The sequence below is a fragment of the Pteronotus mesoamericanus genome, unplaced genomic scaffold, assembly GCF_021234165.1.
Source record: "Pteronotus mesoamericanus isolate MK-2021 breed Mesoamerican mustached bat unplaced genomic scaffold, CSHL_Meso_final contig_177, whole genome shotgun sequence".
Taxonomy (NCBI): Eukaryota; Metazoa; Chordata; class Mammalia; order Chiroptera; family Mormoopidae; genus Pteronotus; species Pteronotus mesoamericanus.
The window spans coordinates 2,728,811-2,747,984 of record NW_026555073.1 but is presented as its reverse complement, the minus strand read 5'-3'; the positions used below and the strand labels follow the sequence as shown (position 1 = coordinate 2,747,984).

The following is a 19,174-nucleotide window of genomic DNA, read 5'->3' as shown; positions in this document are numbered from 1 at the left end:
TTTGTGGCTGTTTCTATCAGAAATATTGGTGATTGTTTTTTATTTAGGACTTCCTTTGAGATGCTCACTTTAGTGTTGTATGAGACCTCTCATATCTCAAAGAATTTTTTTTTTTTTGCATTATGCTGCCTTTGAATTATCTTTGTTAATGGCTTTAATTCAACCATCACTGTTGAACCCAGGAGATGAACCTCAAATCAATTAACATTATTTCTCCATTCCAGCCTCCTTTTTTTGTCCCAAATATATGTGTTTAGAGTGTTTGTATTACTGTTACTTTTGATTGAGGAATGAGATCGATAAATCTCTGAATATACTTCCTGTAGATCTGTTGTTGTTTGCTTGCTGTTGTGATGTTGGAGGGGGGAAAAATGAGAGGATAGCAAAAAAGAAAAAGGAGTGTTGTTAATAGTTGTTAATTGTGTATAGAACCAACATAAACATTGCTCATCATAGAATTTCTATAATCTGTAATAATTTAGGAAAATTATAGGCAAGGATGTTTTAGAACATCTGTTAAAGATTACCAGTTTCTAGGCTTCTGTCCAAACGAATGCAAGATTACTGTTGAGGCAATAGTTTAAAATGCATTGTAAAGTCCTATGGTTATTTAAGCTAGTCACTTCTTTTCATTAAAGAAAATGATGTTCGGCTTAAAGATTTTTTCTTGTTTTTGTGAGTAAATGGAGGGCATCTTATAAATGCTTTGGAAGTGAGAGCAAGAACAAGGATTATTGATAAATAATAGTATGTAGATATAGGAACTTTTACTTTTTCTGATTGTTTAAGCTGGTACGGTTGTTCCCACTTTCCTCCCCTTCCCCGCCCTCACCCAGCCCCACCCTCTCCCAAACAAGATGGCAAGAGAAGCTAGATACATAGAACAGACGGACAGCTGCCAGAAAGGGGGGTTGCTGGGAATGAAAGATGGTGAAAGGATTAACCAAAGGGATATTTATTTTAATCTTCACGGAGGACATGCTTATTGCTTTTAGAGAGAGGGGAAGGGAGGGAGACAGAGGGAGAGAAACATCGATGTGAGAGAGAAACATTGAGATTGTTGCCTCTTGTACACGCCCCGACCAGGAACTGAACCTGTAACACATGCACGAGCCCTGACCAGGAATCAAACCCACGACCTTTTGGTTTATAGGATGATGATTCAATCCACTCAGTCACAATAGCCAGGGTGAGAAGGGAACATTTTTAGAATTATAAATATTAAATCCCACAGGTAATATTAATTGCCCCAAGAAATACTAGGATGTAATAAAGTTGAGTTTTAAAAATCCAACAAGAATACCTTTATTTTGTTTTCATTGCATCAATTTCGCGTGTGATTTTGATATGATTTCCCCTTGTCAAAATAATTTTACAAACATAATCATTTGACATGCACTGTCTCTTTTAGGGCTGGATCTGCCATTTATGATGATGCCTCATCCTCTACTCCCAGTTAGCTTACCTCCTGCATCAGTTGCCATGGCAATGAATCAGATGAACCATCTAAATACTATTGCCAACATGGCTGCTGCAGCCCAGATTCACAGCCCGCTCTCCAGAGCTGGGGCCTCTGTTATAAAGGTAAGAATCATGATTCAGAAGAGGACAAACGTGTTAATTACATATAAATTGTGATAAAATATCAGCAATACTATTGGCTCTTTAGGCTAAACCGAAAACTCATTGACCCAGGTGCTTAGCATGCAGTATTGATGAATTTGATTTCTGACTGGGCCTGCTGAGGTGTTTTTTTTTTTTGTTTTATTGCTGCTCTTGGTTTTCATTCCATGATGACAGCTCTCACCTTTAATACTAACTTCCTGTCTTTCAATCATGAGCCGTGTGTGGGGGGCGTGGCCAGACTAATGGCAGCAAAAAGTGTGCAAAAACTGCTCCCATTGCTGGGGTGGAACAATGTACACACTGTGTATCTGTTTGGTGTTTCGAAGGCTACTGTAGCGCAGGACTTGACCTTGGATGTGACATTTAACCTGACTGAACTTGTTTCCTCAACTACATAATAAAGGTCATAGTACTAATCTATCCTTTTTCTGTGACTGGCTGTCTGGAGAGAATTGTGAGTAAAATCGAAGTTAAAAAAAACTCTGAATAAGTAAATATTTATGTAAATATGATCATTGAGAACATTATTATGATGAAAAAGACTAATTTTCAAAATGTCGTGACCACTGGGTAATGAAACAAATAATCTTTTATTTTTTTATAAAGATTTTATTTATTTATTTTTAGAGAGGGGAAGGGAGGGAGATAGGGAGAGAAACATCCATGTGCGGTTGCCTCTCTTGTGTCCCCTCCTGGGGACCTGGCCCACAACCCAGGCCTGTACGCTGACTGCTGACTGAGAATCGAACCAGCAACCTTTTGATTCGCAGGTCGGCACTCAATCTACTGAGCCACACCAGCCAGGGCACAAATAATATTTTATAATCCCTTCTTATATCTATTAGTTTGGCACGTGGCGTCTCTGCCCGCTTTCCAAGTATTACGTGACATAGCCTTTTTTAGAAACAGTACTCACCAGAGAATATATTTATTGATTAGAGAGAAAGAAGGGAGACAAAGAAAAAGAGAGAGAGAGAGAGAGAGAAATCGACTTATTGTTATTCCTTGGAGCATTGATTGGTTTCCTCCCATATGCGCCCCGACTGGGGATCAAACCTGCAACCTTTTGGCCCATTAGACAATGCTCCAACCAAACTGAGCCACCCATCCAGGGTGTGAACTAGCCTTTTTAGTGTATTTTTTTCCTTTGGGTGAGGAGATTATGTTAAGGCATAAAGGATCAAAAGTTATAGTTAATCAGAGCAATCCATTTATTGGATTCTTCATTACTTGATTCACCAAATGTTGTATCCTTAATATGTACATGTCATGTTGGACAATATGGGAAGTCGATAAATAAGACATAGTCCCTGACTTCCGGGAATCACAAACTAAATGTGAGGCAAACAGCGAATACCTCAGCAAGCTGCACTGACAAGACCTACTGAGAATCACCGGGTATGGAACTTGGAGAAGAGAGGCAACGGGATCACGGAAGGCATTACAGTCAATAGATTTGAACGGGGCCTTGCAATGTTTATGTGATTGTAATAGATGCATGAAGGCAGAAGAAATGTAAGATTCTGCACATCTGTGCTCAATTAGCTTCCAGTGTTGGAAACCTCTAAAACAATGAAGAAATCGTATAACATCGACTTTGTAGGAAAGGAAAAGAAAAATCGACACATTCATAAAAGGTGAAAGAGTTATACGATCTGAAGAGAAACTAGAGTATGCATTTGTGTTAAACTATATTCCTATGGCTAAGTATTAGTGTAATTCTTACCCTCAGTCTATCCTAGTGCATCGTAGGTCTGCTGTTTGAATATGTGATTAGTGTGTAAACCAAGGATCAGAGTTGTTGATGAGAAAAAAAAATCATCAACAAACATTATTTAAAAGCTGGGAGGAGTTTCCTATGCTTCTGAAACTGGCTGGCTACTAAGTATATGTGACCCCACACAAAACTGAGAAATGATGACAAGATACGCTCAATAGAGGCATGTTTATGGCTTTTCAAAAGAACATTCATTTAGTTTCCTTAATGACTATTCACTCGGACTGAATCGGCTACATTTCGGTTGAATGGAACTTTCAGCTCATGACTAGGATTTGGTTATTGGTGCTGATGGCAATGAAAAGGAAAAGATAGTTTTCCTCTCAAATAATTCAAATATCATTAGTGTATTCAAGCAATATAACTATATTTTTGTGTATTACTGATTTGTCTATTTTATATGCAAGTGTGTGAAAAAGGAAGAACCTTCACAAACATAAATTGGATGCTACTTTTTAAAAGTTGACATTTGATCACACGCTTAAGACCTGCCAGATACACAAAAAAAACATTTTATCCTGAAGAAAATTCAATCTTCTTTCATATGCTTATTCTGACTAAAATCAGTTGAAAACAATATATTTGATAAAATGTCTTTTCAAATCTATAGAAGCAGGTTTTCATCACACAGTGATAGGGAAATAAAGAAAAAAACTGTAAAGTGAGTACTGAGAGGCTTTTTAACAGAGTTGCCAAGTTTTGTGGGTTTTAGCTAAGGTGCTGTTGTATAATAGTGACATTATTAGTTTTAAGATAGTAATTCACAAGAGATACTATAATTAAGCATCTTCCAATTAATTGACAAATGGGTGTTAATGTTGAACTATATTTCCAAAGAAATTTGCTTTCAGGATGCTTCTCATGAATTAGTTTCAAAGTTCCATCTATTAGAATCCCATCCTATAGGCAGATTTGTGTGTCAGGGAACTTAATCCCTTACATGTACTGCGACTTGGAGGATACAGGAACTATTCAAACAAAAACACATTTTTTTTCAATGTACATTTACAGATATTTTATCCTAGCGGTTGGGCATCGAAACCCCAGATATTTACATTTTTAAATTAGTATCATGCATTGTTTTACCAAAACACTTGACTTAAAAGTCACCAGATATTTTATATTCACTGTTTAGAGATACACTGCTCTTCCAAAATATGAATGATCAGAAAATGGAACATTTAGTATTTAGAAGGAAATGTCATGAAAGTTTATTTCTTTCTGACCAATCCATGTAGCTGAATGGTATTTTGTTATAAACTAGATGGCTTAAACAAGAGAGATTAATTTCCCACAGTTTTGAAGGCTGGGGAGTCCAAGGTTAAGGCGCCTGCTGATTCCATTCCTGGTGAGAGCTCTCTCTCCTTGGTTTGTAGTTGGCTGCCTTCTCACCGTGTCCTCACATGGCAAAGAGAAAGAGAGGAAGCAATAGCTTTTTGTCTCTTCTTATAAAGACACTAATTCTGCCATGATGGCTCTACCATCACAACTGAGTTATCACTCAAAGCCTCATCACCAAATACCATCACATGAAGTATTAGAGTTTGAACATAGACATTTTGGGAAGACAGACAATCTGTTGCATAGGCAATATAATGTGATTTTGGTGTCATCTAGGCTGGCGTCTCTCTAGTGAAAGGACTGTCAGTATTTCCATTCTATATCCCTGCTTTCTGCAATTAAGTGGAACCTAATCAACAAAACAAACAAGTGAGCAAAAATACAACCAGAGACATAGAAATAAAGAACAGACTGACAGGGACCAGAGGGGATGGGGGAGGGGATAATGGAGGATGGAAGGGGAGGGGCCAAGTCAAGGAACACGGATAAAGGGCCCACAGACAAGCACAACAGGGGAGGATCGAGGGAGGGGTGTGGGAGGTGGGGGAGAAATGGGGACAACTGTACTTAAACAATAATTAACTAAATAAATAGATAAAACACAGCAGCAGGAAAACAAACCTAAATCGGGCAGGTGGTGGTAGGGGGGTGGGCACAGGGGGAAGAGAGTGTAAGGAGGATAAATAATAATGGAAAAAATACTAAAAAAAATTTTAAAGAAACATTCGTACAAATAAAATCTTCCAATATGAAAAAAGTAAAGTTTCAGAAATGAAAAAACAAAGCAAAACAAAACCCAAACCTTGAAATACACAGTCAAGGATTAGGACACATTACCAAAAAAAAAATTTTATAAAAATTCACAGAAGGTGGTAACAAATTTATTGATTATATTCTTATTGTTTGCATACCCTTTTTTTTTTTTTTTTTTTTTTGCTTTCAAATACACGTTTTCTTTTTTTGCCACATTATTTTAAAAAGTCTCTGGAAGTGAAAGGAACAGCACATTGTGGTATTGGCACAAGGTTTCAGAGCACTTCAAAAGTACCTGTTTCTCTTCTTCAGCATTATTTGTGTTAAAATGATGCTTGTGACTTACTGCTGATCATGCGCTGTCAGGACAATTTCCGTTGGAAGCCGGCCTTGCGCTGCGTGCTTCGAATAGGCAGACTATATGGTAAACGGGATATCAAGTTAGTGAATGACCGGTGATATGAGCCATAATTAATTTTCAGCACTTAGCATTTCTGATGAAAGGATATGGGAGCAACTGTTGTAATATTTTTCTGCTAAGAGTTTCCTTTTTCCAAAATAGATCTCACTTCCTTTATACTTTGTCTCTATGTTTGTATATCTTCTAATTGAGTCTATATCAAAAAACTGGTTAGGCTAATCTCTAAACTGTGTGGACTCCTCATTTTAATTCAGGTAAGCCGATTTGGCATGTGTGAGTAAGCATATACTTTTTAACAAGTAATTGAATCAGGAGAGGCCACCTATGTCTGGTTTAAAGAGTTTCTGTATCCATCCCTACTTTTTGTTTTTCTTTGATGGAGTCCCTATTATGCGTCAGATGGTTTTTATAATGAGGATAGAAGAACAGAATTAATAGTTATACAATTCTTGATTACAAATTTAAGTAGACAAAATGACCTTATGTATAGTATTTTGAAAACATACCGTTGCCGGTATCCTCTATGAGACCAGAATTCCTGAGTCATGACAGGAATCGTAACTACATCTAGTGATGTAAATTTTTCTGTGTTCTCTGTGTAAAGTATTACTGATAGATGAGTTATTAGTGTGCTATGTTTGTCTCTAACTTTTCAGGTTTTTAAAAAAGAATGGTGTGGGATGCAGATAACTGTAATTGCCTCTTAATTTCACATGATATGGATTTTTATAATGTGGCAATCTAGTTGTGTTTGTTCAAATCTTCATAGATTGACACGAATACAGAACTTAATGTACTTATTCACAAACTTAACATTTGCCTAATCAGATACTGTTGAGCACTAGAATGGCATAAAAAACTGATTCCCGTAACGCACTTAACTGTTTATGGTTTTAGATTTATACTTGAGTCAGTAGCCAATGGTGTGCTGGTAAACCAGCTCTCCAAAAACAAAACAAAACATAATTAAAAAGAAATAAAACCCTCTGATTTATAACACTTGCCAATTTCTGTGGCGTTTGCATTTCTACTGTGACTGATTTCAAGGTACCGACAGTTTAATCCCTGACTGACAATGTTACTGAACACTTAAAAATTGGCCCTAGTTCGCATGGGCTCCGAGCCTACGCTCTCCTTTTAAAGCATTATATGAACTATGAAATGTTTTTCAAGTTCTACTCGGCATGTCAATCTCCCCACATATCCATTAACAAAAGAAACAAAAGCTTCTCAAACCAGTTTATCTACTAATTTTCATTTCATCAAGAAATCATAACGTGAGGTAATAGTTTGAGAAATCTCTATAAAAATGAACATTCAGTAAGCAGTTCGTTTTCCAATTGAAATTATACTACCTTCACATACGCTGATGTCAAACTGGAATGGGTATAATTGCATTTTCTATTAATATTTCTACCCCATTGTGGAAAAAGTTTGCTCGTTAGAAGTGTTGATCCCTGTAAATGCCCTTAAAGAATGAAAGCTAACACTTTACGAATGGGCCTGGCTGGCTCTTCTGTTTTTACTTTCTTTTTAAAAGGAGGACAGAAAACCATAGATTTTTAGGGCTTTGAGAAGCGATGTGCCTTTTAGGAGCTTAGGATTTTAAAGAAATTGTGTATCTGCTTATATGTGAATCAATTTCCCTACTGCCATGGATGTAAAGAATTAACAATGAATCTTAGGTACACAGAACAGACCTATTGCGACCATGCTGTTCCATATGGTCGCCGCTAGCCACATGTGGCTTTTTTGATTTAAATTAATGAAAGAAAATAAGCACTTCAGTTCCTCAGTGGCAACCAGCCACATTTCAAGTGCTCAGTAGTCACACGTTTCTGGTGACTACTATACAGCATGAGAATAGAACATTTCCCTTCTTGTTGAAAATTTTGTAGGGAAGACGTATTCTAGATCATTAATTAGGGTAGGTGAAAAGTCGAGAATCACTAATAATTTTTGTAGAAAAAGGATAATACACAGATTTAAAAATCAGGAAGCATATTCCAATTAGCCTTGCAGTTGGCCACAAAGATCGTTATTGTTGAATATTGGCTGACTTTTTCATTAATTATCATAATTTTCTGTTAGAAAACAAAGAGCAAGATCATAGAATCTATAGATTCGGCAAAGGTTTAATATGTGGGAAGGACTGTGTTCCATTACTTTATCAAAAACACAAGAATGGAATGATATAATCCCCACTCCCAAAAGAATTTCTAGAATTATACACTGTTTCTGGCCAGAGCCACCACGTTTGTTAGTTAAATAAGATACATTAAAAAACAGATTTCATTGTCGTAATGAGTAACAACATAGACTGTGAGGTCAGGGGACCTGCCTGTTTATGAGTCCTGGTTTCATCACTTGGCTATAATTATTTACTTTTAGCAAATAAATAAACCTACCTGTATCTCCAAGTTTGCCTCATCTCACAAGGAAATGGTGATAACCATTGCACCCACCTTATAGTGTTCATGTGAGACTAAATGTGAGCACTGTGTAGCATCTAGTAAATACTCCGTGTATATAAACTAGTATTGTTTTATGTTTTCCACTCAAGAATCCATATAGAAATACTAATAAGTAGAAACCAGTATCAGAGTCAAGAGCTGGCCTGAGAAAGAAGTAACTTCTCCTCCGTACATTCCTCTGTGTGACCTCTTAGTACCAGGACCAGGAGTTCCTGCACCATTGGACGCATCTACAGGTATTGGGCCCGCCTTCTAGAGAGTATCTGTGTACCCGTAATGGCTGCTTTGATCTCATTGCCCCTAAAGAAGAATCAGGGACCCAGTGGGGGAACTGGAAATGGGCTCCTATCCTATTACGAAAATTGATCGGATTTGAATTTTGTTCTAAATTATCTTTGAATGCTTACATGCGGATTATTTTGTCTTTAGTTTGAAGTATGAGCATCTTTAGGCCATTTGAAAACACCCATAGGCTTTCCTTCCATCTCCCACGGGTGTATTAGGCCTTCGTTAAGTGTTGGTTGCGTGAATGAATGAAAGTGTAACGATTCACTGGATATTAAACTTTGGGGAGTGTTTCCAATATAAATGATCATTAGTGATGTGGACTGATTACAAAACTTGAAAAGGCATTACAAGTTACAAGCAAATGTTTTTCTGTTTTTGTTTTTTTGTTTGCTTTGCTTTTGCTTGGCCAGAACCTAGTTAGAGGACATCATTACACCAGGCACAGTCTGCAGTTCTGGCTGAGCTATTAGCATTTGCTGCTAATAACTGATAGAGCTATAAGATGAATTAGAATTTGCATTACGATCATCAGGCTGGCAAGGCTATACATTCTTTAGTTTTACCACTGCATGGGCACCATCCTGAGAACAAAAGAGTTAAAATACCCAACTGGTATGAAAGGCTGTTTCCTATTTGACATTTAAGTATCACATAATACAACGTTTTTTCTGTATTTGTGGAAAACTTTGTAATACCAGTGGGCCACAGTTTTCTCTGGTAACGAATTTAAGAAATGTAAGAAGGAAGTTGCTATTTGGCTGTTCCTCCACACCATCTGATTAGCTGTGTTTTTTGTTTGCCTGAGCAGCTGGCAATTAATGAATTGATAGGAAACGGTCACAAGGCAGTGGCATTAGCATGTGAACATCTGGTATTAAAATTAAGTCAACGCAGAGAGGATTTTAATTTGATAATTCAAGTTCACTGAAAAATCACTAGTTGAGTCTTATTCTAAATGCTCTAGTGAAAAACAAAGCTATTGTTATCTTTTAAAGCATGTGAGGAAGATGCACTGAGGGAGAATCAGGGGTGTGTGTGTGTGTGTGTGTGTGTGTGTGTGTGTGTGTGTGTTCAAGTCCACAATGTAATTGAACCATTCATTCTTCCATTTGAGGGCATTTACATGCTATGAGCAAATACTATGCCGTATTCCCTTAACCCTCTTCCAGAACAAGTTGGCCACCTTGAAGAGGCCGTAGGTCACAGACAGAGTAAGCCTATGGTTTTGGAGTCTTTCATGGTTACATGTTCACTGGCATCTCCAATGTACCAGTTTCTTCTCAAGTGATGAGAACGCTACCATGCCCACCTAAGTTCACTTGAACATTGTACAATTGTAAATCGTGGAACACGGACTCACTCTTAAACCGATTCATAAAGATCTGCGAAGTGTCATGCTTCCAACAGTATTTGGAGATACCAAACTTGGACGTCAAATTCTTCCTCGGATTTAGCCGTAAAACAAGTTAGCAGCAATAATGAACACATTTTCATTTTCCTGTCCCTGATTTTATTATTAAAGTCTGTCAGGATACAGTGTGCTCTGTTTCTGCAGAGCTCTGGTGACAGTACAGAAGGAACACATCAATTAAATATGAAATACCAAGACAAGTGCATGAATAATATAGCTAGCATCCACATAAACTTCCCAAAGCCACTCCTCAGCAGCAAAATGCCATTAAATCCTTGAGGAACTCATTAATAGATTAACATTTGGAAGAGTGAGAGTTGAATCCCAATTAAATAAAAATAAGAGGACAAATTATGTATTACATAATACTACTGAGTGCTTGAAAAAATCGATATAATAAAATATCGGAGGCAACAATTTATTATTGTGATGGTAGCTATGAAAAGGACCCTGCATATGTGGACATACATATAAACACATGTTTAATATGATTGTATTAGTACTTCATAAATTCTGTGTTTACTAAGGATCTAAAGGAATTTACTGAGATGAAATAAAGGAGCTCCGTGAGTTGATACTTTAGTGCCAGGAAGCTTAATCTTAAACCAAATCGACTCTGTTCATCCTTGAATAAAACTGAATTTTCTAAGCATTGACTGTACTTTAAAACTATTTGATATGATGAACATCTCCTTTGACCATTTGCCAAAGGAACTAGCATGGTAGAAGCGTACATAGCGTGTACTGATTGATAACAATTTCTAGAACACCTGTTTTTTTTCCAGGCATGAGCCTTGAGCTATATAAGTGTATGCTAGAATCTGAGCTCTCATTGCAGATAATTTTAATAACTTCAGGAGGAAATGGGGATTTGATTGAGCAAGTGTGTGTCAATTTGGAAATCTCCCTCCTCTGCTACTTGGAATCTGGAGAAAATCTCCGCTATGTTTCAGATGAGCTCTAGCTGTTTTTGATGGGGGTGTGGATGAAATACATGCAGACTGACAGGGTTGTAAAAGTCATAAATGCCAAATAAAATGAAGTCATCAGTAAGTAGAAATGATTGGAGTTTTCCCCAGCGGTTGGCAAAGGTAGGTTTACAGTTGTGAGAAACGCGAAGCAGTTTGCTCTTGTAGTGTTTATTAATTATTGTATTATTTTTCACGTGAACAACTGTAAATGGACTTCTTCCCATCCCTGGATTTGCAATTTTCCTTTTTAAATTCTGTTATTGATTTGTCGCAAGTACTGTTAACCCTGTACTTGGCAAATAACGAGGACATTATCACTTGTGTTCGCGTTCGTGATAGAAGAGATTAACTTGCTGTGAAATGTTAACTAGGCCAGGACACCACAGTAGCCACCTAATGAACCGAAGCACATTACAGTTAAGTAGCTGAAGAGATGCATACTGATTACGGGGCTGAAAAATGGATTTGTTTACTTGTAAAGAAGAAAATGTTCATAGAACTTTTCATTATTTTAGAAGCTACACTTTACCGGTTCTACACAGAATTATAAAAACCCATCTAATTCTTTTTTTTTTTTTTTTTTGCTGATTTTTTCATTGTGGTCCAGTTACAGTTGTCCCAATTTTTCCCCTGCTGCTGTCCCCTGCCCCGGCCACCCGCCGCTTTCACAGGCAAGCCCTACTCTGTTGTCCATGTTCACGGGACCTTGACACATGTTCCTTCATTAGACCCTTCCCCTTCTTTCTCCCTTCGCCCCCTCCCCTCTCCCTTCTGGTCACTGTCCGTTTGTTCTTTATTTCCATGTCTCTGGTTCTACTTTGGTCACTTGTTTGTTGTTTTTTTCATTAGGTTCCACTTATAGGTGAGATAACATGGTATTTGCCTTTTGCTGCCTGGCTTATTTTGCTGAGCATAATGCTCTCCAGCTCCATCCATGCTGTCATGAAAGGGTAGGAGCTCCTTCTTTCTTTCTGCTGCATAATAGTCTATTGTGTAAATGTACCAAAGTTTTTGGATCTACTCGTTTACTGATGGATGCTTAGGCTGTTTCTAGCACTTGGCTAATATAAATTGTGCCACTATGAACATGGAGGTGCATAAGTTCTTTTGAATTGGTGATTTGGGATCCTTAGGGCATATTCCTAGCAGTAGAATCGCTGAGTCAAAAGGCAGTTTCATTTTTAGTGTTTTGAGGAAAGTCCATACTGGTTTCCACAGTGGCTAGATCAGTCTACATTCCCGTAATTCTTATGGTTTACGTGGTAAAAAAAAAGGCTGACCTTTGCGATACGTTAGGAAAACAATAGCCATGAGCTGAACCTTGCTTGGATTTGGAAAGTACAGCTTACAACATTTTAAAGCAGAGATCTTACTTCATGCAAAATGTTACTGCCACTCTGAATCGTGTTCTCAAAGCTGTTTACTTTTTCATCTACTATGCTGTTGGAAATGTCAAAGGAATGTAAGAGTAAATTATTTGCATTTATATTATTTTACCATATGCTGATGTTTATTATTTTGGGGGATCCCTCTTTGTCACATCGTATATTTCTCATTAGCCATAGAATTTTCTATTTATGTAGATGTTCTTCCAATGTGTTTAAAAAATTAAAAATGAGCTTTCTTTTTTTTTTATGACTCACGGGAGGCAAGAGCAAGGATCATTGTCAGTTGGATTCTTTTGGTTTTTCGAACCATCAACTTTATGAATCACTCAAAAATTTTCCATTTTTATGGCAGCACATATTGCTGTGTGTATGATTCCTGTTGCCCACGTTGATTTTGTTTGTTCTGCTCTAGTTTTGCTCAGTAAGCACTATCCTTTGTCCCTATCCATTCATTCAGGTCCATTAGAGATAAATGTAGTTCATTGAATTACATAATTTTTCAGCCAATTTCCAGTGTTACACTTCAAAGACAAATACTAAATGCCCTACAGTTTATGCACATATTTTGGCGTAGGATAATTGAGACTATACACAGCAGCGAAAGGAAAAAAATTTATTTCACATATGAAATTACTTGCTTTGGGGGATGTGTGTGTGGATGGGTGTGTACGCATACTATTTAGATAATCTATTTTTAATCATGTCAGTTTAGGTTGAATTTGACAACTGCCAAACTAGACTTTTCACAAAGTAAAAGAAAGAGGTATAACGGCTGTCTGTATGTCTCTGTGCATCCACACACCATTCCTCCAAAATACCAGTATAATAATTTTTATTTTGTATTGGTGCTCAGTTATGGTTGTCCTGCCTTTTTCCCCATTGCTCACCCCCACCCCGTCCCCCCCACTCCCGCAGGCAATCCCCCCCAATTGTCCATGTCCATGGGTTGTCTATTCTGGATTATTTTAAAGAAGAACTTGATTCTTATGTTCTGTTTTGTTTATATGTTTCTTTTGATTTTACCCTGTGTGCACAGTGATATTTGTCTGTATACTAAGAATAAGTGAAATGTATATTCTCTACCTTTAAAATTTGTGTTTGAAGCATGACAAGCTATAGAGACTTTCATGTGTAACATGCATTTACAGTTACAGTAGCCCTCCCTTATCCATGGGGCTTACATGCCAAGGCCCCCGGTGGATGCCTGACATGGACCCTACATATACTATATATTTTTCCTATGCATACATACATGTGAGAATGTTTCATTTATAAGTTAGGTACTGTAAGAGCGTAATACCAATAACTAATAATAATATAGAACAATTATAATAATATACTATAATGAAAGTTGTGAAAATATGGCAATATTAATAAAATAAGAGTTTCTTGAACACAAGCAGTGTGGTACCATGTTAGTAAATATGATCACTTAGCTACTGAGTGACTGACTAGCAGGAGAGTAGCACATACAGGGTGGACCCACTGGACAAAGGCGTAATTCAAGTCCCAGGCTCGACAGAATGAGACAGCGAGAGGTTATCACACTACTCACAATGGCACACAATGTAATACTTATGAACTGTTTGTTTCTGGAATTTTCCATTTGATGTTTTTCGACTACAGTTGCCCATGGGTAACTGAAACCTCAGAAAGTGAAATTGAGGGTAATGGGACTCCTGTACCAGTATTTCATTAGCATGTAATACCGCAGCTAATATACTCAAAGTCTACTATTTATTTCACGAAAAGTATCAAATGTTAAGTGCCAAACAGCAATATAAAAACCTTTTAAAAATGAACATTCTTCATTGACAACTATATTAGTTTTTTTTATTGCTTTGGTGACAAATTTAGTGGCTTCAAACAATGCACATTTCTTATCTTACAGTTCTGCAGGGCAGATGCCTGACACCGGTATCCCCGAGCTAAAATCAAGGTGTCGGCAGACCTGTAATTCTTTCTGTAGCTTCCAGCGGCAGGGTGGGAAGGGGAACCTGTTTTCTTGCCTTTTTCGGCTTCTAGGCCACTCATATTTCTTGGCTTGCGATTCCCTTCCTCAAAGCCAGCAACTTTGCATCTCTCTTATCGCTCTTCATAATCATTGCTCCCTCTGACCTTCCCTTTCTTCTTTCAAGATAACTCAGTGTAATTTCTCTACCTCAACATTCTCCGTCACATCTGAAAAGTTCATTTTGCCATGGGAAGTGATAGATGCACAGGTTCCAGCTATTAGGACGCAGACTGGACATCTTGTGGCGGGGGCCATTATTCCGCTCGCTGCAATGACAGACGGCGCCAAATGTTAACTTCAACTAATGAAATAATAACCTTTAATTCTCATGCTATAGCTTTTGCATTAAACAGTTTTTCTTTAGGGGATGTATACATTTTGGGTCACTCACACAAAAGTCAGTGTGAAAATGGACAAGAACATATTTGAGAAACTAATTCTTAATATTATGAGGATTAGCACGCTGATGTTGTAATTACAGGTCATTAGACAGAATATTTAAGAAATGTATTATGGATGAATTAAATATTTTATAGAAAAAACATTCTCTGTCCTGACATATCTATCTCCCAATCACATTTATTGCATATGTGCATAAATACCGCAATTTGGTTCTTTTATTCATCAAATTAACTGAATGGTTGTCAGATTTATTCATAAATCTATGACGTATAAACAGAGTGAACAACCTCAGACGTTTGTAGCAATATTCATAATTAAGATGTCTTGAAAGCCATAACAGTTACCATAGCCGTATAGAAAATATTTTATTTTTATTCAGATTCATTATTTGAAACTAAAAAATCTAAACAATACATCTACTAAGGAATTGATATTGATAGCTCTTAGTGTTCATTTGGAAAACCCATTTTTACCTGTGACTACCAAACCGTGTCGTTGTCAGAAGTTAACATAAATTCTTAAGGTCTAATAGATTGCAGCTATATTAAATCCATATTTTGTGCAGAAAGACTAAACCTGTATTTGTGAGTTTCATTCCAGAGTTCTCAAGCATTTAACTTGGGGAAATCTGCTTCTTACGTCGAGGGTAGGACCCTCCCCCCCGCAGACCTTGGCAAGAACTTTATATCAATCTAAGAGCTTAGTGACAACAGTAAACTTCACCATGCATGTGGCTTTATAATCCTTTACGCGTATTCTAGGAACGGAAATGGAAACTGACTCTTCCTGAGCCTCTACCACGTGTCTTTCACGGCGCTGAGCGCTCTGACTGCCTTCTCTTCCGCAACTCTCATGATAATTCCGTTCATTTCACAAAAACAACAGCAACAAAATGCCTTTGTCGAAAGATAATGTGTTTAAGGCCAGGTATTGTGGCTGTGCGTGCTTTCAGGATAAGCGAGAGGTCAGCTTTTCCAATGGTCTGCGTTCGGCCACCAGGAAAATCTCTTGTGTTTTCTTCCGTGTTAGGAACGGATCCCGGAGAGTCCTTCGCCTGCTCCGTCTCTGGAAGAGAGTCATCGCCCGGGGAGCCAGACTTCCTCCCACCCAAGCAGCAGCGTGTCCAGCTCGCCCTCTCAGATGGATCCCCATTCAGACAGGATGGGTGAGTATTCACCTGCAAGGAGGACCTTGAAGCTACTCACTCGGGAAACCCTTCCTTAGGCAATAGGGGCGGGGCGGGGAGGCAGCTGGACTTGCTGAGGCCTCTTTAGTATGCACATGGCTTTTGGAAGTGACCTTTTCTTTTAATTGCTGAAGCAATATGAATAACAAAATGAAACTTAAAGTGGTAGCGGTTCTCTTCACTTACTGTATCATTGGATATCATGGGAATAATGCGATGGCGTTTTTGTAGAGTATATACTAGTTCAACATGTTACCGTTTAACATGGAGGATAAAATACCCTTTAGGCAGTTGATCATTTGAGTGATTAAAAAGTGAATCAATATATGATTTGTTACAATCTCACAATTTGGATCACCAATATTTGATATGCTTTGCCCTACATTTATTTTTTCATTGTCTCAAACTATTACACTGTAGACCCAATTTCAGAAATACTATGTTACTGCTAGGGATGAGACATATTGGAAACTTGAATGTAGCCCAAATTCTGGTGCCAACTAGCCAGAGTATCTCCAGAATGTCACTTAACCACTACCAGTTTCTTCAGCTAATATAAGAGTAATTACTGTCCTGCCTAATATGCTGGATTTTTGTGAGGTCAAATGAAATAAGACGTGGAAAAACACTTCAGAAGTGTAAAGTGCTAAGGAAATGGGAGGGAAAAAACACTTTTTCTCTGTGGCTTTACATTCATCCAGTTGTAACAAATTTCAATTTAGTATAGAATTACGAACTATGTGAGCTAGGCAAAGCCTTTGTTAATATTCTATACCTTCACAACCCAATTTCCCGAGTATCTTAAGGAACACAAGTTCTGCTCTTCTTTTAGTGGAACTGCAGGAACATTCTTTACTGGAGCTGTAAATTTTTATACTTCGCAACTATGATCACTTCAAGCCTCTTCAAACTAATGTAGTTTGGGGTTTTTTTTTTATGGTGAGGGGATGGGGAGAGGAGAGGAATTAAGGGATTAGGCAAGGTGTTAGATTCTGAATTTCTGCTGCAGAAGGGCGAATGTGATTTCCTTCTTGTGGAAATTCATCCAAGTCTCCCTTACTTAGCCTGTCCGCATTACATATTGTTACGGCTTTTAGCGTCATAGTAAGCTCAGCGGGTCTCAAATCTGGCTCCGCATTATGATCAGCTGTGGAGCATTTACAAATCTGGACGCTCAGGCTGATGCTAAGAGTCTGGAATAGTGCCCGACAGCAGTGTTTTGTTTTGCTTCTCAGTATCAGCTTAGATTTTATTGTGTAGCCAGATTTAAGGACTGCTGAGCTACAACTTGAGACCAGTGGCCCTAAGTAAGTTTAATTCCTGGATGGGTGGATAGCGGTGTTCGAGCTCTACCGTTCTGTGGACACAGACTACCTGTTCATTACAACATTGTATGCCACTGATAGCACAGAGCCTGAGCAAGAGAAATGCTGATGAGTCAGGAAACCAAAACACGTGTTCTTCTGTGGAGATATTCTTTATTTGGATGAGTGCCCCAGAAGGGAGGAAGAGGAGAGAATTATTTATTGAGTGCTGATGCAACACAGAGCACGTGAGGAAATGCCCTCCGTGATAGTAACTCGAAGCTAAGACAATGGTGTCTTACACCTCTATTTCCAAGAGAATATAGTATTCTAGAAAATCTTGACAATATAAGACATTTCTAATTCCCCTGGCAGTCACTGGCCCGTCAGTCCAGTTGGGCCCAATAGTGACATTGTCTAGAAGTGAAGAAAAAGGTCTGATGATTTTTAAACTGACCATATTTTAGCTGTAGAGCTATATGTTTTAATAAACTTTAACTAAAGAAACTTAAATGCTAACCTATGAAAATGGGCATGATTTCCTTCTTTCAATATAAAATTTTTGTGCAGAAATTTATATTGTATCTAGTAGTTTTACTGTTTATATGTTTAAAAGCTCCATAAAGTGATGTAATGCATAATTATTTTAAATTTATGGACTTCAGGGGTAAATTGTTTTTAGAAGCATTTTGGGAAACAGATTATTAATTATGGATGGAAATAGCTAATTTACATATAAGTTTAAAAATATATTTTTAAAATTAATTAAAGGAATTATGGTGGCCATTATATACATATTATATAATATTCTAAAAATGTCTTGTCAGGATAAGACATTTCTAATTCCCCTGGCAGTCACATTCCAGCATTGTCCAAGCACCAATTTTTGCGCTTCAGAAGAAGTATATAAAATTGATGTTAGTTGTTATTGAAATAAAATAGCTATTTCTGTGATGCTTTTTTTTGCCTTTCTTTTGAGTGATTTGCACGAAAATCATTCTGTTATATCTCTTATTTACAGTTATGATGTCCAGCAATAGAGAGGAACTTGTTGTTGATCAAGACAATGGACCAACCATCAAAAAATTCCAAAGGGATAATAAAGGTAAAATGATTTTTGCTTATTTAATGTTCATATAAAGATCAGATACTAACTTAATTCACATCCCAGTATATAGCATCCACTTCCCTAAGTCAGAATAGATCCATACTGGCTTTAGAGAATTATTTTATTAGTTAAAAAAAAAGTAGTATTGATCTGAAGCGTGTTTATTTGATGTTATAAATTCCATAAGCAGCCTGAGGTTTGTCTGGGCCTGTGGTGGAGAACATAATCCTAAAGTCCCCTTATTACCCCGATCAGAGACATATGAGTCTTCTTTCGCAATCATACATGCACTTTGTTAAATATTTTGGAATGCCTCACAATTTGATGGTTATGTTTGAAAAAGCGAGTTGCTGTCGTGAAAGCTATTTCTCTCGGTCCTCAACAGTGAGTGTCAAAATCTCTGCTCCCTTGGACATTACAAATAAAAGCTTAGCAAGGTACTGCGGTCAAGTGTTTACCTGGAATGTAAGTAAGTGGATCTGGCTTTCGATCTACTGCGGTGCATTTATGACCTCGGCACGGGACCCCAGTTTTTTTTTGTTTAAAGAAGGTAGGGAGAGTACGACTTTCAAAGTCATGCTCTCTTGATGTGAGAGCTGAGTGTCCTTCACTTAAAAGGCTGCAAAGATAAGAGAAGGCAAAAATACATGGGCGTATTTCAAAATATTTTTTAAAATATACCAAACAGCCATCAAGTGGTTGTGAGCACG

The 19,174-nt window shown here is 37.6% G+C and overlaps 1 protein-coding gene across 1 annotated transcript in view; it reads left to right on the top strand.

Annotated features, from left to right (window-relative positions):
* Nucleotides 1–19,174, top strand: part of DACH2 (dachshund family transcription factor 2) — a 389,866-nt gene that overhangs the window by 313,728 nt on the left and 56,964 nt on the right. Inside the window, exons 6-8 of the mRNA XM_054566642.1 lie at nt 1,412–1,584; nt 15,896–16,031; nt 18,378–18,461. Of these exons, the coding sequence (XP_054422617.1) occupies nt 1,412–1,584; nt 15,896–16,031; nt 18,378–18,461 (393 nt within the window). The remainder of the gene's footprint in view (nt 1–1,411; nt 1,585–15,895; nt 16,032–18,377; nt 18,462–19,174) is intronic.